The 22,916-nt window shown below is 34.2% G+C and overlaps 1 protein-coding gene across 9 annotated transcripts in view; it reads right to left on the reverse strand.

The window, feature by feature from the left end:
• The window catches only part of PSPC1 (paraspeckle component 1), a 65,174-nt gene that overhangs the window by 33,451 nt on the left and 8,807 nt on the right, over positions 1 to 22,916 (reverse strand). For 7 of the 9 annotated variants that reach the window (XR_004406812.2, XR_004406811.2, XR_004406810.2 and 4 more), the window contains exons 5-6: positions 19,348 to 19,432; positions 18,200 to 18,308 (exon numbers count right to left, since the gene is read on the reverse strand). Coding sequence is in view for 3 of the 9 variants with exons in the window: in XM_009966720.3 (XP_009965022.2) it covers positions 18,200 to 18,308; positions 19,348 to 19,432 (194 nt within the window). In the remaining 6 variants the exon portion in view is untranslated. Of the gene's footprint in view, positions 1 to 11,034; positions 11,792 to 17,244; positions 17,577 to 18,199; positions 18,309 to 19,347; positions 19,433 to 22,916 lie in introns of those variants that run through there. The other 2 variants (XM_032991052.2, XM_032991054.2) reach the window with 2 other exon arrangements.

Below are 22,916 nucleotides of genomic sequence, written 5' to 3' on the forward strand. Positions count from 1 at the left end.
CTATGTAACATGCATTTATACTAAATAGACAAGTAACATGCCAAATTGATCCAGATTCAATTGATGCTCAGTTATCCAACAGCAAAAGAGTTCTGACATTGCTGATCATGAACCACGGTCTGATAGTACCCAGAGTGGCAAAAATCATCACTTAGGGGGAAAAAATACACCTATCACATTGAATTCCAAGGGATTTTAGTATTACTGTTCACATCAAAAGGAATAGATAGAAACAAATTCACAGTTCAAAACAAAAACTAATGAAACTTATACTGAAATTTTTTCTCATTGATTTTCTGCAAGAATGTTAACGTATATTCCACTCTTGAGTGAACACACGTGTGCTGAAAATAAGCATATATAAAAAAATTTACCTGATTCTGAAAATCATTCCACTTATTTAAGAGTATAAGTTCAGATGTAGTCTGAAAACAATTCTATAGACTGGACAACTGAATCAGTCTTGCTAAAAGCAATCTTTAAATGAAAATACTTATCAAATCAAAATACATCCATGGTATTTTACAGCTTCACAAAAATCCTTTCCATTCACTCGTGTTTGGGATGCCAAACACGAATCTTCTATCTTCACACGCTTAAAGCAGCAGACAGCAGTATTTGACAGAACAGAGTCAACAGTTTTGTAAAAAATATGCTGGTATGGGAAATTGTCTTAGGCTAGATGACAAAAGGCTCTCAGGTCAATAAATCTGTTTCTAGTAACTTGTATTAACCTAGAAAACGTACTTAACATAAGAAGATTATACACTATTTTTGAAAGAGTATGGCTTAGCATGGGGAGGAAAAACAAGGCCTCATAACTAAAAGACACAGGCAGCTTTTAAGGTCCAGTCATGAAAGGCCACTGATGAACACTAAAGACCTCTTCTTTTGACCCTAGAAGCCACGTTAAAACTTCGTAACAAAACACACAACTACTTTGTCAGATCTTTCACAGTAATGTCAACTGATATTTTAAGTTTACTTAGAACTGCTTTTAAGCAGCAGCCCTATTAGGATCAATCATACCCACAAATCGATACCAATGAGTCACAAAATCAGCATGCAACCTTGTTGATATTGGTCTGCTTTTACACCTCAGCTCTGACATGAATCAGCAGGAGAAATGGTAGTTTATCATCCCTAATGTCAATCCCCAGCCCAACATGGTAGAAAACCACTGTGGCTATCCATTTACAATAATCAGACAGCTGTGCACACATGGGTGCATGCATACATGCACCTGTGAAAACAGGACATGCCACAAATAGCAGCAAGATACTCTTTAGCTACAAGGGAAAGCACCAGATTTTGAATCACTACACATAACTAACTTGATGCATTTCAGGTTCAACTGCAAGTTGGTGGGTTGTGTTTTTTTAATGTGAAATGTGCCATGTAGGGCAGGGTCAAGTACAATACCAGCTAGAGAAGGATGTTAAGTATAGAGCTATAAAGCTGTACTAGTTAATAGAACTTAACTTGTTTTCTTTGCAAAGGATAGAAGCATTGGCAAGCTATACTACATAATTTTTTTTAAAAGCACACTATATTTCCTCCTAGCAATAAACCAATTTTTTCTCAGCCTGAAATGCTACCAGTCTTCATTTAATACTAAGTATAACAAAAGAGGGGTAAGAACCTGTAATTTTTACTATTTTTAGTCTAGTCTAGCCTTTGTAACAAAAAACATGAAGTTAATTATTTTCCATTTTGTAGCTTAACTTCGGTGTTGAATTATTACCATATAAAAACATTTCAGCTCCAGACTCAAGATCCACAAATGTGCCTATGATCTCTGCTTATTATTATTCCTACTGTTGCATGTTCACAACTTATCATGCTCTTTTGAATTTTCAGCATGGAAAAAATTATTCTATACTGTTAACACGGAATTAGAAAATTTAAGATATATGCCCTGTCAGGGAAAATACTCAATTTCAAACATTAACTGGCAGCATATAGCATTAACATAATTAAATGCTTGACATATTAACTATAAAAACATGTACTTCAATAATTTGCCAAAACCTGTATTTGCAGGAGTCCTGATGATGACAAAAACCTCAGTCCTATCCCACGCAAATCATGTCCTAGACAGCTATTTACTATGTGAACATAAACAAGTTATTGCAGGTAAGTTAGGTCAACCATCCCATGGGTTTTTCCCAAAATACGACAGAGAAAGGAATACCAACAGGCAGTTATGACAGAGTAGCCGAACCAGTGCTGTTTGATATTCCAACCCACCAGAGAGCTTCGTTCTTGGATACTCAAGCCCTCTGCAGAACATAACAATGATAGCATTATCTTCTCAGAGCTTCTTTTCCTCACTATGTGACTGCCCATTCTTCTGTTGAGTAGCAGGCTGCTTCAGCCCCTTTGCTGAAGCCACTCATACCTACCCATAACAGGGAGTTAAAATTGAGCAGCGAGAAAGGAGGCCTAAACTTTGACTAGAGAAACATGTAGGGACGTGATTAAGAACCTCTGAAGTCACGTGGTACCTGGGAAAACAACTTAAACTGGAAGAGAACAAGGAATATGGATGATACGCAATTATAGGGAGAAAAGAAAGCTGCAAGACAAAGAATGTGTAGTAAAGTGCAATTTAACCTTTGGGAAGATTAAAAAAAAAAAAAAACCAAAACAATACAAAAACCAAACAACATGAAAGGAATCAGGTAAAGAACAATATCCTACTGTAAAAGTGTAATTGGTTACACAACTCAAAAGAAAGCTTTCTAAATTACTTCTGCTGCAGGATTCTTGTAAAATACTTCAGAATTCACTAATGCAAGCAACCCTCAAGGTCACACTCACCTGAAAAACTTGTATTTAGAAAAACTGCTAGGATAGCAACTATAAGCATTATATTTGCAAATTACTTGATACAAGAATTAAAAATTACTGTTCCTCGTAATTCCAACTCATTTTAATGTCAATTGTAAAAAGCAGATCTACACAAAAATATTGAATACACCCAGTTTTCAAATTACATATATACTGTACTTTTAATACAGTATGGATTATACTCTTTTTACAAGTATCAGAAACAAGATTTCTTGAGCATTTGAGGTATATCATGTGCAACATTATTACGCCTCAATCACCACTGATACCAGTAGTCTAAGTATACAGAGAAGTTCCAAGATGATTCTTCTGGGTTTTTTTAAATATAATAGGATTTTTTTTAATTCACTCTCTCAAACCATGAAACTAAATGTTTTGAAAAGACACCTAGAATTGATACAGGAAAATATGTCAGATGCAATTCCTTTCTCAAACTGAAAATAAAAATACAAGTAGTCATAAAACTGCCGTGGCTTTTTTTTTTTTTTTAAACACTGACAAACCAACACTACCTTTTTTCCCCAGAAACAGGCATTGCAATTGCAGCAGCCCAAAGAAAATTTTTAAATCTTGTCTCAAATGATGCAATATTCATGGTAACAAAACTGTCAAAGAAAATATGGTATGGAATAAATATGGCATGGAATATTTCAGAACAGAAAAAAAGATATCAACAGAAATATTAACATATTCTTCAAGTGTCTGTGGCCAGGAGATTCACTTCCCAATTAACACAGGACTATTCACTCACCTTCCAGCTAAGAAACAGTGACCAAAATAATACTAAGACACAGCATCAAAAAAATACTTTATCAGAAAACTAGCACTTACCCCATAAACTTAAACCTCCACATTAAAATCAGAACTTAATTAGCACTTGGTGTAGGTGGTGTGTGTAGTGCAAAAATCAGTGCTGTTGACTCTCACCTGTTTTCATTAACATGGAAACTGAATTCTGTTCTCTAGCTGACTTTGTATTTGTGAAAACAGGTATGACATTTCTGTTCCTCTTACTAGAATTCATTAATCCCTTCTAGAGTGGTTTATTTCATGAAGTTCTTTCCAGAAAAGAAGAATTATTACCAAAGGCTTCTCCAGGAGGCATAAAACCCTTAAACCTTGCACAAGATTGTAACCTAATGAAAGACACCTATAGTTTAAAGACATAAATCATACAAGTGGTTAATATTGCTAGTTTGGCAGTCAAAGCTAGAATCTGGGGCATTGCTTCTGATTGTGCACTATTTGTCTTTTCCTCAGAATATTCTACTATTTCACTTCAATTTCATTAGAAGTTCAGCTGCCACCAAGGTACTGAAGCAATAAAAGCCTTCTCTTCCACTGACCCCTACTGTCATCTTTCCCTCTTTGTTTATGCATCAATTAGTATCTATACGTAAGATCCAAAAGTTACAATATCCCAGAATAGTTAATTTTATTCCATCACGTGCAGTAATAGTAAATATTTGAAAATTAAAAATACTGATCGTCTTTCAAAATCCAGGATTTCTTCGTGTGCCTGAGCACTGCAACCTAAAGCCAGGGTTAATGCCTCCCCTGAGCTGGGTGTCATACTACATGATACTATATGATTACGGAGATCTCTTCCAGTCTAAACTACTCAAGAATTCTATGAACTGAATGATTGCAACCGTCCAGGTCTTTGAAAAGAGTAAGCACCCTTACCTCACATAAAACTACACAAACAGATACATTAAACTAGATAACAGCTAAAGAAAATAGCTATACAACATGCAGCATACAGGAAACTCAACATCCCTATTTTTAAATAGGTAGTTTAATGAAAACAATTTTGATTAGGTTTAATAGCTGTCAACAGTACTCAGTCTTTGATTAAAACATTCTAACAGGGTTAGAGCAGAGAGTTAAAGTCAATTTCCTCCTTGGTTACTCAAGTCATGAATAGAGTTGATGGAGTTGATTCACTAAGTTAACACCATTACAAAAACCTCAACGTTAAAGAACTTATTATATCAGTAAAAAGAGGAATATACAGTGCATAAAATATATGCAGATACAAATATTCCAGGAAATGCTACAAGTTGGAAGAACATTCCGAATAGCAATAACAATGATAATTATAGCTGTTGATGAAAAAAATATATTGCTTTTCTTACAGAAAAAAATGATTTTAGTCCAGTGTATTTCTTAAATATTTCCACAATTTCTGTAAGATTGCAAAGGAAGCATCAGTGTTATTAGTTATTAAAATAGGGGAATTTCTTTTCAAGATAATTAACAGCAAAGGTATAAGAATGTATTTTAGAAAAACTTCCGCATACTACATCTTTGTTCTCTGCTTTTTGTTTTGGGAACAAACAGAAAAAGTCTTCAACTTCTGTGGGGCTTTCTCTCATTTCCCTTCTATATCTTTTGGAGAGCACTCAGTTGCTGAGGGCAGTCCTCAGCATCTAAACCCCACGGGAAAAAAAAAACAAACAAACAAACAAACAAAAAAAACCCCAAATGCAGTTAAAACAAGCTAAAAATATTTACTACTTTAAGCTGAAGTTATTCATCAAAAATACAAAAAAAATATTTTACTTCAGTGTTTTACAATCACAGTTGTAATAAAAAATACTAGATTTATATTAATGTGTAAGACAGCTACCACAGCATATTTAAAACATCAGTCTTAATATGCCTTGTAACATATACTAGTATATTTTACTCAGAATTAATAAAGAATTGGTTAGGATAGTATTCCATTATACAACTTTGTTAACTAAGTATTGAAATGCCTCTCAGTGTATCACCTAACACACATTAACACTAAAAAAGAAATGGATTGCAGTTTTGTGTGAGACAGCACAGACACACTTAACTCTTCTTACAGATCTAGAAGAAACTGTTTTCAAAAAGGAAGTTACATATTCTCTCAAATTCACCTTCATTTTAATACAGGACAATTCTGATCTTTACAAGATGGAAGACAGTTTAAGATCTTTCTTTGTTCAGGTAAAACTAACTTCTACTTTGCAAAACATGCGAGTTGTTGGGCTTTTTGGGGGGGAGACCACAGTGTTAAATAACTGTGATCCTCCCAGTATGCTTTGTTTTTTTAAGTCGTCTTCCTACAGCTGAATGCAAAACCCAATCTGAAGAAAAGCTGACTTCCTTTCAATACCTCCGTCCTCGCATGATGTTTCAGTCAGGTCTACCCTGACAGTTTTTGAAAAGCAAGCAGTTCAATTACACTAATATTACTCACGTTACGAAGACATCTAAGGGACACCTCACTAGCCAGCAACATTTAATAATCCCCTGAAAGAAAATACTATTTAATAAAGAAGAGACAGCCACTAGGCTAATCTGAGAGGTACGCCCACAGACTACCTGGAGGCCCCTCAAATTTCAGAGCAACAAGGAGACTGAAAGATCCTAGAAATTGCAACACATTTTTACTAAACACTGTAATGTAAATCTCATTGTACATGTTAGCAATCAAAAAGACTGTCATCTATAGCAGCTGCAAAGTCTTAATGCAACCTGATTATAAATATTGAAAGCATTCAAGAATGAACAATCGTTACACTACTATTATTCTCAAAAGATACTGCTGCAAGTAATCTTTTCTCTTAAGACTAGTTTCAATGTGACCGGTAAGATTTTAAGTCTTCCTCAGAATCTAAGTCAAAGGACAGCCGAGTACATTTAAATACTTCCTGTTATGGCATCTTGGCAAAGAAAAATTGTATTTCATACTTTCCAAATATAATTACTGTTTATAAGAGGCAAGCAGTCCACATGTTCTTCTTTCCTTTGTAATGCGGAAGAACCATTATCTTCTCTACCAGATTTTATTTGCATTACAGGTGTCCTTTACTCATTTTTTTTTCTTAAATCCAAAATGTTTTAGTTAATTCCACCTCTAAGAAAGTAAACCTGTGACATCTTTGATGAGTATATGAGTATGTATTTATATAATGAAAAAGTAAAATTGGATCAAAAAATGTATTTTCTTTTAATGAACTGTGGACCAAAACACCACCATTGAAAGAGGAAAGTGAATTTACTTTTCACAACACAAGACTCCCAAACACTCCTGCTATTCATCAAGCTCCATATGGCACGCTCAGCTTGTTCAAGACCGGAAATACGTTTCAGCTATTACTTCAAAATTAGCAAAGGGAAAGCTAAAAACTCTCATACAAAAATACTGATGCAAGAAGTTAAGGTAAGAAATGGTTGAAGTTCTTTCAAGAAAAAGTCAACTGAAAATGGCTAATATCGCAGAATGAAGCCTGTCTGCAGTAAAGAGTCACTCTCGGTAAACTGTTAAAATACTGTGGAAAATTTCCTTTTTTTCAAAATTTAAGTTTGGAGTAGAAACATAATTAGGTAGGAAAACAGTCCAAAATACTTGCAACTGTTATAAAATGGGAATATTTTCTCACTCATAACATGAGAAGCAGAAAATAACCACTGTTCTGAACTAAAGGAATAAAGCACAAACTAGAAAAGACAAAATAAATTCAAAATTATGTGAGAAAAGTGAATAATCATTACTGGGTTTCATCTCAGAACAAGTGAACAAAACAATACTTACTGTCTGAGCCAGAAAAGGTAGTAGGATGAACCTTCACAAACAGATACCTCAACAATCATTGATTTGGATGCAGAGATACTCATTTGTCTTCAATACTAAAAACTGACCATCACTACTACAAAAGCTGTCTACGAGACTACAGAGATTTTTACCAATGTCATTATCTAGTGACCTTAAACACTAAACTTGAGAATTACGATCTTTTACAGAAAATAACTTAAAGTCAATAACTTAAATAAAAGCACAAGTAAACGTGTTTTCATTAAAAAGCTTACGTGCTTTTTAAAGACCTTTTATCACATAAGCTACTGCAGCTTTGTTTTACACTGAACTTAAAATGCTGCATTACAGGTCAAAAATTCTACTGACAATCTAACTTGTTAACAAAAAAGAAAACAGTCTAAACTAAGCCAAGATTTGCTGTAGCACTTAATCGGTTGATTATAGAACTTTGCTCCATATTGACATTTGTCTGTATTTTTGTCTTGTAGTTACTTGCTGCTTCTCTGAATGTTAATACTGCATTTAAAATACCACATTAATATATCATTATTTCCAAAGGGTTTTCCCACCTCTCCCAATTCCATCTGTTATAATACAGTAAAATATTGTATACACAATATCTACACAATAAAACTGAGTAAAAAGGTTCCTCATTTTCTCACCACCTGTGAAAAATGTTATTCACTAGCCAAAAAATTAAGGTATACATAAGGCAAAATCAAGTCCCAAATTGCGTATAAACAACATCTAGGAACAAAATCAAAATATGCCTCTATTCAAACATCTTTACATTATCTGTTCAGATAGAGGAAAATCCTACCATGTTCCTTCACTGTCTATGGCTACACAGATGAAGCACTTTGAGGATATAACTGCAAAGACAGAATTTTTTTCCCAATACCATCACTGTTGAGCATTTGAGAGTAAACAGGAACAGAGGTATTCTGTCAAAATACAACTAACGCTCACAAGGAAGGTAAAATTCTGCTTCTCAAATATTTTAAGGTAAAATTCAGAAATAATTTTTCACAGGATGAAGGTGATTACAGACAATAACCACTTTAACAGATCTAGAAACCCTGTGGGGAAAAAAAAAAAAAGGTAGATATCTATATATTAACTCTCTTAATAGCAACTTCCTCATTACAACACTGTCAATTTGGTTCCAGAGTTATGAACCACTGTAGATCAATGGAACCAATATGTAAAAACACTTCTCCCGTTTCCATTAGCTTCACTTTTTGAATAACAGTAATGAAATTAAAAACATAAATTAAATACAATTCAACAGCTGAACATAATGCAAGCATTTCTTTCATTTATAACCAATTTAAGGCACTTAACTGTTTACTTACCTGCAAAACTACTTTCGGAAAGCAATATCCACTATATCAACAAGTTCACAAGTGATACATGTAATCTAATTTCATTACATTCACAATAGATTCTCATTTTCAGAGGCATATTAGATAATTTTATGCTGCAACTTAGAATTACTCTGGATTTATTTTAGCTTTAGAAATGGCATGAGAGTAGGTAAGTATCAAAACAGACATCCATGGCAGCATGGAGAATACATTACTTTCAGAGAACAAGTTGCAAATTATTTAAGATGTAATTCACAATTCACCCTGGTGGATATAGAGCTAACTGGACAGCCATACACAAATACAATAAAATATTTAACTGAAAACTGAGTGTTATAAAACAATGCTGCATTTGAGGTTTCCCAAATGTTAAATTGTCCTTGCACAGGAAACAAATCTAAGCAAATATTAAAAACAGAGTTAACACTGAACTGATTTCAAAACAACAATTTTCCCCAGCTGCAAGATCAAGGATGAAGTGAATTTCAAGTCATTAATGTTTACCAAGAATACCCTTTATCATGAAGTATTTATGTAAAAATCTAACTAATTCTTAACTGGAATGTTGAATGTAATGCTGCAAAATCAACTTAAAACACTTTAAAAGCAGCACTAGTTATAGCCACAGTACACTAAATATGACTCTTCACCAGACTTTTGTGTTAACAATTTTTCCTCACCAAGTAGATACTATATATGCTGACTAAATTGTAACAGAAAAGAAAATCCAATTGTAGTTGCTATCCCATAACTGATCTGAGTTACTAAGTAATTACAATTTGTCAAAAGAAATCAGTAAGAAGTTTTTCACTGCTATCAAGAGGTCCTGTAGGAGAAACTTCTAACAAACATATGCAGTCTTTTATTCATGTTACAAATGTTGCTTATAATCACAATAGTTTAATGTTTACGATTTCCCCAACAAAGGTCTGGCCTGTCCACACATATAGAATTTAAACATACAAAACATGAACAAAGCAGCAACTAAACTTCCTGGCATGAAACCAGGCTCTATAGACCTGAAGGCCATTTACTCTAAAACAGGAGCAAGATAAGGTAGACTTGAATGAAGATAAATGCTTATTTCAATAAACAGGGTTCTGACTGAGGAAAACAACACACATTGCACCATGCAATTCTAGTATTTTAATCAAAAGTTTAAGAAACTGGTCATCTGAACAAATCAAAATGGATTAAGAAAAACTGCTTTCGACTTAAATCCCCTGACCCAAGTCCATACACAGTAACTCTTGAGCTACAGTGTCTGCTTCATCAAAAGATAGCTAACAAAAGCTACTGTTTTATTTATGTACTATAGATCCAAAGGTCAGAATCATGTTAGGGACACAATGAGCATCACAACGAATAGGGACAAACAAAAATAGCTGATTCCTACCTAAAGAATGTGCAAGTTCCCCTATACACAAATATTTAATAATTCAGAATGGGCAGTGGGGAATGAACACAAAGACTCTGTAAGTAAATCATATTTTGAAATTATTGTAAGAAACAGCACTATATACAGAAGAGAAATAAAGCCTGAAGTACCTAACTTTGACATACTTTTTCAGGTATTTTGTATTAATACATTTAGAAGAGACACTTACCAGATAACCTGCCACAAGTGTATCAACGAAACTGCACTCTGCAACACTAGTAAAAGCAGTGTGCTTCATGTCACATACAAAACTAAAACAAATACTCTTTCTTCCTACTCAGTGCTAAGCCTAAATTAGTGAGCCATTAGCCACTGTAGGAAATAAAGGGGACAGACTTTTTAGTAAGGCCTGTAGTGACAGGATAAGGGGTAATGGTTTTAAACTAAAAGAGGGCAGATTCAGACCAAACACACAGAAGAAATTTTTTAGTGAGGGGTGGTGAAACACTGGAACAAGTTGCCCAGAGGTGGTAGATGACCCATCCCTGGAAACATTCAAGGTCGGGTTGGACAGTGCTCTTCGTAACCTGATCTAGTTGAAGATGTCCCTGCCCATGGCAGGGGGGTTGGACTAGATGACCTTTAAAGGTCCCTTCCAACCCGAACTATTCTGCAATAATGCTCAGGAAAAACCTTCTTAAATGACAAACTGTAAGTATATTTAAATGACTCTTTACATATTAGCTGCTATTAATCAAGATATTAAACTCCCCATCTGAACAGCTACAAAATAGCTCTACAAAAAACTCATCTCATGTTTTTTTTCCAAAAACTACTAGTTATTAAAAATGCTAATTCATATAACAATAACACCTAATCCCTGAAAAATTAAAGTGGAACCTAAAGAAAGACTTGATGGAAGACAGAAGCATCAGACTTAAATTCCATATTCCTCATGGAAGATTTAATAACCCAAAACAAGCATTAACTCTGGTAATAAGATAAAGCCTCTTGATGCCTACACTACAGAAAGGAGGTTTGTGAAATATTAATGTGAATAACCCCAAATATTTTAATTTAAAAATAGCATTTAGTCTGGTATCAAAAGACAGGCAATCTCACTAAGACAAGTTAAGTGCTATGTCTCAGTTTACTGCATTAACACAACTAAAATTTCAATTCCTCAACAGCAACTGAAGCAGAATGTTAGAGGGTAAACAAAAGGTCAGAAGCTTACTGCTCACACCAAGAAAAAAACTACTCAGAAGGCACTGCCTCTCGAGAAACTGTATCTGTAAATAAGCTTTCCTCACACTAAGCAACAGCTCCACTAACAGGTTTCCTCACATCAAAAAATAGTGTTTCTACAGAAATTTCACTTATTGCTTCTTGGATGTTTTACTCTTTCTTTAAACACAGACCCTTTGAATAAAGACAAACTTTTCTAAACAGATGAACTTATTTTGGCCACAAGTCTCAATGCCACCGAGTAAGATATCAGGATTTAGATGGGTGGATGAGTCCAAAATAGGTACCAAGTAGACAACTGAAACAAAGTTAGTTTCTTCTTAGTCTGGGTAAATATGTGTACAAACTCCAAGTCAAACTTAGCTCCAGTAGCTGAGGAAGAAAAAATGAACATTATTAAGGCAAACATTAACTTTATCTTCTACGAAATAGGTAGGGCATTTATCAAACGCTTATATTAACACAGGATTTTTCTAAACTATTTATAAAAGCCTCATTCTTACTTGCCAGAATTTGAAAAACTGAAGAACTTGGTATTTGAGAAACATAAGTTAGGCAAGTACATTTTTTTTAGCTTGTGAACAGTAACAATTTTCAGAAATTCTATTTAAAAATATGGACTTACTAAATCTGCTATTTAATGGAGTTTTTCATTTTTATCTGTAAACCCCATGAAAAGGGAGGAGTATGCAAATGGAGTATTCTATAAACAAGTACACCAGATGTCTTTGACGTCCTTCCATTAATAACTGAACAAAAAATGGCATCTGCTACATCTGAGGCCTCATGAAACACGAAAGACTGACAACAGATGTGATTTTGCCTTTGCATATGAAGCATCTGAAAAGTGTTCTTTTAGTTTCTTGATCCATCAGTCTTACTGAAAGAAAATTAAGTTATAAACAAAAACAGACAACCTAAGAAACATGGACAAAAAATTTCCTTATCAATTACTGTAGAAGAGAACAAACCTGTGAACGCTTATAAGTAGTACCACAACACCTAAATACATACTGGAGATTTATGCACATTTGACAGCACTTTAAGGGACAAAAATTACTTATGGTCACTTGTTCTGTTTGCAAATTTACATGAAGAATTAGTACATTCTAAAGCACTTTGTGCAAACATTAGAAGATTACAGCAGAGTAAAAGATTTTAGTCTCCTAAATATCTATAACACAAGGAAAATTTATGTTACCCTAAAGATTCAGTTCACACATACTGAAATAAAGTTATAAATTAAATATAACATTGTAATGATTATTTGTTCCATTACCGAAGTTACATTAAGTAGCACTCTTCATACACATAAAAACACAATCTAGAAAGTCAATGGTGAACTATCCTAAACCCATCTTGAAATACTTACAATCAAAAAGTATCTTATTCCACAAATAGCTTCAGTTTATGTACACAAACATGTAATATGCTACAAAGAGATGGTTGAGGTTCTGCACTGATTTTTATGCAACACTTTTTCATAGCCAAAGTAGATACAACAGTTAAAATAGGTTTTATATCTGGAAATGTAATTAAAGGCTGAAAATAATTTATGTAGTTCCTGAAAATAATACAACGTGAATATTCTAAGACCTCTTAAGGAACACTTATTCATATCTAAATTACCGAATTTAGTATCTAAAACACTGAGGAACAGAAGAAAGGCAAGATTTAAGTATCTGTCTACTGATATATAACACTGCAATTCTGCAAAAATAAAAAAATATTTAGTGCTACTGCCAAAGCTATGGCCACCCACAAAAACACAAACTGCATATTTATAAACTGCCTGCTCAAAGGCCTAGCCTATGTTGCTTTATGCAGAGGAAGAAACTTGATCATTGAAGTGAAACCACTGTCAAGAAAGCAGGAATGTTTTGTCAAGTTGGGGTTTTCTTCAGTTCTACATTTAATGATGTCTTTCTCCAAGCTAGTTTTACCTTAAAAGGCTTTTAAGGTGTCAAACATGAACTATTTCTTCCACGAGTATGTATGCTGGATTGCAATAAGGAGCTAATTCATCTCTCCCAACCAAGCTTTACAAAAGAGCTTTTATAAAGCTGCCTAGCTTTACAGCAGTTTGTTAAGAAACAGGGACTTTATTCATACAATCTCACAAAACTTCACTACCATCACTTTCATGAAGTACACTACACTGTCAAGACAGAATAACCAGAATTTATTTTTAGTAGAAAACAAAGTAAATTTTAAAAAGTATTTCTAGTCACTGAAGAGCCAAGAAGTGCAAAAAACTATTCCTGAACTACAAGGCCCAAGGAAATCTGACAGTCTTGTTTCAAAAATGTTTACTACTAAACTTGCAAGTGAATGTAAAAGTGAGGGGTAAGAAATGGGAAGCAACAAAGAAATAAAGCACTCCAAAAAAGGGCAAAACTCTTAAAACAAGACTAAATATGCGGCAGATTTTCCATTCAGTTTCTGGCATTCCTGAAAGCTATGAACTTCATTGTTGTTTTGGGATGTGTTTTTTTTTACTCCCTTGCTTTCATCTGTCTTACAGCTTTTGATCCAAGTCCACTACAATCTTTGCTGTTGAGGGAATCTCCACTGCTTTAGCAGCTGCCACTTTATGCTGATACTTACAAAACATACTTGAGCAGCAGTGCCTCTGTGTAAGAAAAATTAGAGGAAAGCAAAACAACACCTAGAAATAATTCTTGAAAAGACTAGGAGATAAAAGGAAGTTAAGCACTTAGTATACAAAGTTTTACATGAAAGAACAGTAAACATTCAGAAGTTGAAACTGATGGAACTCACAAGAAACAGTTCCTTACGTATGCAAGCTACAGTTGAAAAAGGGAGAACGTCCTTGGAGGTGAGAGGACAAGGAAATCCAGAAATCTCATCTCCCTCTTTAAATCATCAGTAAGAGCAGCAGTAAGCTGTAGGGCAGTACTACAGCTACTGTTTCATTAAGTACAATACCCACCTGACACTGCTTTGCAGTGTTACTACAGAATATACATCTGTGCACCACAGAACTAAGGCTACAGCTCTTACATGTTTTGGTCTATTTTGTAGACACATGAAAACTATTTTAATACATTAAATGCAAATCACTCTCACTCTTCTGAGTTGATGACATGAATAAAAGTAGTTCCTGGAACTGGAATTATTTGGTAAAAAGGCTCTGAGATCTAACAATGTAAATCTATGGCAGACATTCACAATTGGGTAGCAACCACTACAGTTTGAATAATTAATGTATTACTAACACTTAGAAGTACTGTATTTTTTTACAAAATATTTGTGCTGATGAAAAATATTGCTTCCAATTGCCATCAGCAAGCTCTGCTTTCAACAAGAATTATGTATGCAAAATAAACATTAGCAAAATATTTCATGAAAACAATTTCCTGATTAAGCTATCAAGAAATTGGAATGCATATATATTGAGTTATAGCAGCAGATTTCAACTAACTGAATTCTACAAAGCAAGAGAAAAACCCTAACCAATACAAAAGCGTTTATCAATAACTTATCTGCTAGAGATCATATAACTAGATTAATAAATTGTTTAGGCACCCCTATGCTGCCCGTTACATTAACAATCAATGCAATCACATCTTTAATGTATAACATCACCATGAACAAGAATGCTTCAGGAAGATAAATCCCCACACAGACAATATTTTTATGATTGGTAACTGCATTGAACTTGATTACAAGATGTTTTTCAAAAGCAGTTATACTGAAAAGTCAAAGTTTAACAGTTTGGGAAAAGATAAAGAAACTTCCAACAGGAAAGCCTAATACTGCAGCCTTATATGAGAGGTCCCAAATCTGGTCGTCACTGCACTTACCATTTATGTCCTCCTTTTTTTACACTGAATAGTAAAAAGGAATAGGATGTAAGTGAAGGAAGCTTACTTTTCAAAGCTTTTAAGAAACAAAAACAAGGATTAGAAACAATTATTTTCCTTCTAAATACATGGTTGGCAGAGACTTTATTGTTATAAGGATTATGCCAAAAGTTTATGAAGACCCGATTATGGTAGAAACTATCCACCAGTATCAAAAACCACCATTTTCACTAAGAGACAACTTTTAAACTCTTAAAACAGAAAATAACTTTTTTCAGTGTATGTGCAAAGGTAATCTGAGACTAGAAGTAATTACCAGATGGAGTCTGTTCACAGTAAATAAGTATTAGTAAGAATAAATGAAAAAAAATCAGTTGTGTAACAAATTCTACTAAATTGAAACAAGAATTTATGTATCATTTTGCAACCTTCAGAAAAGGCTTACAATTCTTCTCTGCTGCAAAATGCAAAGGCCTTTTCAATTCCCATTCACACTGTAAAACTTCAGGACAATTACCTGAAGATGTTATAAAGAACACCTATAAAATGCTAGGCCATGCTTAGTGTTACATAGCTGCCCTTACCAGAAATAGTCACTAAAGTAAATAAATACATCACTTCCAATTTTGTTTCAATTCTTCCTCTTTTGAAGTTCAACGGCCATTAGCAGGAAAACATGTCAATACATGACCAGAATATTAGTCTGAAGACTAGAGAAACAATTTTTAACATTATTGTACGTGCCACTTCAACTTCACATGACATTAAAAAACCACCACCTGTACTATATATTCCTTTATATAACTTGTAGCATTTTTTGGTAGAGTTGTCACTGCATAGCTACATCTATATATTCTTGCGGTGTGTTAAGTATTTCCAGATGAACACACAATTCCAGTATTGCAACTCAGTGGGAAAGCTACACTCCTCCAAAGAATTTTTCCACCTTTGCCTTTCCCCAAAAAAATTTCACCATATAAAAGTCACAAAAATTATGCATAGTGATTGAAGAGCTTTCCATTTGACCCATTCCTCTTCCCCTCCTCTGCTACATTTTTGCCATGTGCAGCACACCAACTTGAGCAGTTTTTATTCACATAGAGTTCAGAATTTAAAGATGCAGATTAGTATGAGGAAGGCCCAACTGTGGCAAGCAATTCAAGCACTGAAGCTAAGTAACATTATCTCAAGACAGTTGCAAGAAGAAAAGCAGTAGAGGTTGCTGTGGCCAACATTATCCCCAGCACCTCAATCAGCAGGAAACAGGCCACAGTCTCCTAACAGCAATGTAATCTGAAGGAGCTACTTCCACCTCAAGCCTGTGGACTGGCTCCCCAGCTTCCCCTTCCTGCAGATCTCTGCAGCAAGTAGCATGGGTGCCTCAGATCAGCCACAGGAGGATTCTGACAGGTAGCTTACAGGGTCATAAAGTCAGGCCAAGCCCAAAAGATACTATGTGAAGATATTAAGGTGATACTAGATTTTGTACTTGGCATTACAGAAGTCACAATCAATAAATGCTATTTCTAAATTACATCAGACAACTGTTATATTCTATTTCACAAAGTATGTTTAATAATACGTGGGAACACATTAAAGGACATCATGAGTTTTGAATTCTTCATCAACCCATAGAAAAGACGTGCTGAAAGCAGTTCTCTTTTACAGTGTAAGCACATACGGAAATAAATGACTGACTGTTTCCCGCTAAAAGTTTCTTCAAAAAAATCAGCAAAATCAACTGATAGCTGTTAGTGACACTAAAGGAATGATTTTGCTTCCCTCCCCATCTTTACTAAAAACAGTGAGGGTCAGAGGACAGGAAAAAAAATGTCCTGCTGAAAACAAGAAATATTTTATCTTCTAACTTCTCTTAGGATGTCTCAGAACATATATAATATATTCTTCTCAACCCTACCAAAAATGTTATGGTTGAGAATGCAAAACATATTTCTTCAACAAAACGAAATCAGAAAGTAGCTGAGAAACCAGCAGTTTATTTTTGATTTAGGTACCAAGTTGCACCTGTGAAAAAGAGCAAAATTCCCTCCTACAGACTACAGTTGCTATAATAGCATAAAAGATCATTGTATGGATCTCTTATTCATGGCTTCCTCACTAAGAATAGCTGTAACAGTAAAAGGTACCCTTCTCACATGAACCTAAAGCATTCACAACACAGATTGCATTCGTTTAACTGCTTTGGCTGGTAAAAAGAAAAATCATACCCTTGACCATGATAGATCATCATGAAAATTTAGAAGCTGACTCCTCTGATATTTTGCTAGTCCTGCAGGATGAGTCTTCAGAGGCAGAACACACCTAAATTACTAATATAAATAACGTAGAAATTATAGCAGAGGACAATTTTTTTTTTCCACCTTTATAATCTTTTGGTCTCCCTTAGTAAAGATGTTGAAGTTCTCCTCATCTAGTTTTACAGTAGGGTCAAAGGGGGAGAGTGATTTTAGGCTCCACATGAAGTTAACACTGCCCATTTTGTTTCTGAAGTATATTATTCTTAGTAAGTTAAGCATAAACCAAAATAAGCAATTCAAACAAGCTTAACAGCCTGAACTGGTTTAAAATTTAAACATTCAGTCAAACTAGGACACCTCCTCATTGAAACATCACTTATTACCATGAACTCCCACTTATAAAAATTCTATTATTTCATTGGAAAAATTCATTTCCTGAATAAAATAAGCAGATTATTATCTGAACACCTTCATTTGACTGAAGTGTTGCATCACCACCTTATAGGAAGAATAACAGTGATGCCATCATACAAGAGAATAACTACACTACTGAATTTGTACCACTCATGAGAATGATGGAATACTGAAGGAAAAACAGTAAACAAGAAGGCAGCAGATCAATAGCTAGCATATAAAAAAATATTAGAACAAAAAGATTCTTTTACAACTTGGACTTCTGTCACAATTTTACTTACATTGTCCATGAAATTTGGCTTAAATCCTCCCTCCTGCTGTCGTCGTAATTCCTCCTGTTCCCTCTGGCGCAGCATCTCTTCTTCACGACGTCGATGTTCTTCTTCATGTCTAGAATATTTTTCAAAAACTATGTCAATTTACACTCTTGACCTGTTCAGGCTTGTAATCAGTCTCAGGAGATAAGATCAAGCATATGAACAAAACAGGTTATTATTTATTTTTTTATATAGTGTAAAGTACATCTACTACACCTGATGGGTTTGAACATTATTGAAGTTTGTTTGTTTTGGGGGGATTTTTGTTGTTGTTGTTGCTTGTGGTTTTTGTTTCTTTGTTTGTTTTTTGTTTTGTTTTTTTAAACTGGAGTACAGGTAACTACAATACCAGTACATTCTATACCTGTTCTTCCAGCAACATATTGGTAAACAGCTTAAAATACTCCCATTTTTAACAAGTCACTACAGATTAAAACATTTCAATACTGCTAAAAGACACATGTTTAACTTTGAGCGGTGTTTTTGTTTTGTTCTCTCTCATCTACATTTCTTGTGATATTAAAGATAAAAAGTATAAACTCCAACATCATGATGATACTGTGTCTATTTTCTTAAATTTAGCAGATGCATGAAAGCAAATATTTGTATGAATCAGATCTTAAAGGAAAAACTGTTTGCAACATAGCATAATATCAAGTGAAAATATCCTCAGGAATCTCATGTCAGACTATAAATTTACAGTGCTAATCCACATACAGATCACCTGCCCACAAATCTTAGAAGCACGTTCATATCTATTACAGCTGTACTACAGTCACAAGGTTAAAAACAATATTAAAAAAACAATTTATGTTAAGACATTTCTACACTATTTAGTAATCTCAGAAATTTAGAGGAAAGAGTAGAGCTGAAATAAATTTAAAAATTCAATAAATATATGAATATATAAGAATAGTTTCAAGTGAGTGATAATTTTTTTGTTCAAGAACATAACAGCAACATCACACATTACGCTTTTGAAAAGCAACTCTTTAGGAGCAGAAACATTTTAATTTGATATAAAAAGCAAGCTCTACAAGCTAGAGTATCTAAATTCACACAGGCCTACAGCGGCTACATGCCGCACCTTTGCACAGTAGAAGACAAAATACCTCAATTGTATCTGCTTGCGTTTCTGAAGTTCTTGATTTCGAAGTTCTTCCAAACGCCTCAATTCTTCTTGACGTCGCATGAGATCTAACAGGATTAAAAATTTAATGAAGATAAAAAGCTGCCAGTCAACTATGTGTCAACACAAAAAACAGCTATTGCTGTCAGATTACAGTTCTAACATTCAATTTTTGAAGAAATTGCTCAACGCAACTAACTAGTTTCTTCCCGTAAAGCTGAGTCTAGTATATGAAAAAACACACTGGATCCAGAGCTCACAAAAACACAGAAAGGTACAGGACTGGCAAAGCCTCCAAAACAGAAATCTGAAGCCTTCAGACAAAGAAAGTGAGAAAAAACTCTCAATCTCTTAAATCGCATCCTGGTTTTATATCTAGGGCAAGACATCAATTATCCCACAATGTTGTGTACTGCTAAAGTCACACTAGCAAAAATCAAGTACAATATATACGGGTTTATACACTCCACTACCTATTGCAGACCACTGCATGGCACACATCAGAAAAAAAAATGCTATGAACATCAGGCACATGTAATCTGAGCCTCCATGGAGATTTATCACATAACTCCTTCCAGCAATTTGCAAACAACTACTCTTTTAACACTACCAGAAAAGAACAGCCATATCCCCTTAAAAAGCAGTTTAAATGTTCTTAAAAAGCAGAGCACAAGTAATAGTAATTACTTTTGTTATAGTAGTTTCTGACCAGTCACATTATTGATTGCTGCCTGGAAATTTGCTTTCTTCAATGAATATTAATTCTACCTTTTGTTAGAAAGCAGTTATTTGCCTTTTCTGCCTTCACAGACTATTGGCCACATGACATTATATATAGACACCATGAGGAACATTCCACTATACCACTCATCATATGCCTTTTATACTTTAGTTCAACTACTCCACATATTTCTCTAAGTATTTCTTCACTATATTAAAGCATCTTTTTAGCTACTCAAATCACTTTCCTCAAACTCACATCTGCATATTATTATAACTTAACCTTTTACTTTAATATCCAAAATCAACTACAACAACCAGTGCATTTCACCAAAATATCATGTATTTGTTTTCTTTTCTAACAAAGAACATTATCAGATTTTTACTCTCACAGCATCCTTATTGACATTAGAAGTCCCTTCTCAAGCACATTTTGCAGGCTTGCTTTTCCAATCTCTTCTGCATAATTAACACATTTCACACTTCAACAGAGTATGATTACATTGAAGATGCACTCAAATCACAAAGTCTGAGGGCTGCTTCTTTCCAACTGTGCTTGACACAGAAGGCCCGGCCACTTCTATCCTGATAACTTGGGGAGTACCACACGCCAACTTTTTATTTTTTTAAAAATAACCTTTGGATTACTTCCAAGAACAAGTGCATTTTTTTCTTTTCAAATTAACCTTTAGGTTTCAGGGTGTTACTGAGATCAGGAACTGACCCATTCTATGCTCAATATTGTCCACTGTGGGAAAAGATGTTTCCTTTTCAGTAATTTGTTCTTTCAAATTTATGTAGCATTCCCTTTTTCTTGTGTTAATACACTGGCACAGGATTTCCCACTCTCTTTCTACCACTAATTGCTACAAATTTATCATTTTCTCCCCCTTATTCTTAAGCTGTAGAGTCCAACTACTCTTCCCATTTCCTCTTTAATTTTCTTCCACAACATAGTTCTGATTAAAATACTAATGATTACAGGAATGCCAATAAAGTTCAACATATCAATTTATGATCCAGTACCATTTGACAATGGCAGATTCTTGGCACAACACCTTACTAGACAGATAAAAATAGAGATCTACAGGTTTGGGCTATGCAGAGAGCCATTCATATTAGAAGATCTGCAATGATGGTAATTCTGGACTGGCATATGTTGGACACAAGCCCGTTCTCTAAACAGAAAAATCCTGCACTAAAGCAGCTGTAAAAAAAAAAAAAAAAAACAAAAAAAAAAAAAAACACCAAAAAACAAACAAGAAACAAACAAAAAACTTCTGCACTTTGTTGTGCTTAAAAAACAGGCAAGGTCTTAATTTCATCCTCAACCTTCCACAGAGCAGAGGTGAAAGTATGCTCTCACCTCAGAAGTTAATCCTACAAGCAGGAATACCAAGCCCAAAATGATTTTTAAGTTGTTTTAGCTGCTGATTTTACAGGTTTTAAAAATAAAAAGTAAATGCCCAGCTTCCATATAAAGAATGAAGCTTCTGGTTAAATTCAGTCATGTTTTCCAGTATTTTCATAAACTATTTAACCACCATTATGAGTGAATATTTACAAAAACCTGAAGCATACCAGCAATATGTAGATCAGAAACATCATGCCAATTTACTTACACTTGGAAACATGTGTTCTGCTGTACAAATTACTTCTGACTCAATCTGTCAAAACATGACACTTAAAAGTGAAAAATTACACATATCAAAAGAATGAAGTCTATCTTCAGTATTAATACCACACCACAAAACCCTGAGTACTTAAAGCCAACGTTCTAGTTCAAGTCTTACTAGCTCTCCTAAAGTAATTTCAAAACCTTCACCTGCAGAAGTATCTAGACTCAAGTAAGCTCACCCTTCCAGTCTTTTTTTTAGCTCCTGACAATTAATATATTGCATTTTCTATTTCAAAAAAACTACTTCAATACACCTTTAAATCTGTGGTTTGTGTATCAGATATACAAAAATATTAATTCTGATGCCTCAAAAGTTTAAATGCACCTTTCTTAAAAACCCTATGATACAATCTCATTAATATAATTAATAGTCTTGTCATGATCTAAATTTATACCCAGAGACACTGTTCAGACCAGCAAGACTTAGAAGCAGCTAATATCTGAAAATAAATACAAGAGAAAAAAAACACCTTATTTTCATACGCTCTGAAGCTGGAGACTTGACATGATTAAAACAAAAGGAATGTTTACTAACCCCTAGATCTTGGCAAACTAAACATCTTCAGGTAAATAAGCAGAAATCTAATAATGTGAACAAAATTCCACGTTATTTGGTACCAAAGACAAGTATTCCATTAACCAAATGGGGAAAGAGCACATTTCCTCACTGGAATATTAGCACCAAAAGCGTTCATGTTCTAGTGGCTCTTTAATAGAAGGAGTAAGTTTTCTTCCTTTCCCACACAGAAGGGGAGCTTAATAGATATTCAAAATAAGGAATATTTTTTCCTTCACAGCGCCCTTGAAAGAAACCCCCATACCCACAAAACACACCTAAGCTGTTCTCCCATGTTTCACCATCAAGACCTTTTCTTTCTTAATAAACAGGCCACTTATCTTGTCTCAGTTTAAAACATCAATAAGACATCATGATAATTTAAGTCATCCCTAACCTTGCCATGAAGTACACGCAACAGGTGAATAAACTCTAAAAAAAATAAAGAGTGTAAGTTCTAAAACCAGATCATTAGCACTCAAATATTAACAAATCATCAAGTAAATTTCAGTAAACTTGGTAAATTTATCCCACCTATATTTTCAGCATTGGGCCATCTTTACCAATATCAGTCACATATATACACAACAATAAAAAT

This window comes from Tyto alba, unplaced genomic scaffold (assembly GCF_018691265.1).
Source record: "Tyto alba isolate M040663 unplaced genomic scaffold, T.alba_DEE_v4.0 Super-Scaffold_2, whole genome shotgun sequence".
NCBI classification, from domain to species: domain Eukaryota; kingdom Metazoa; phylum Chordata; class Aves; order Strigiformes; family Tytonidae; genus Tyto; species Tyto alba.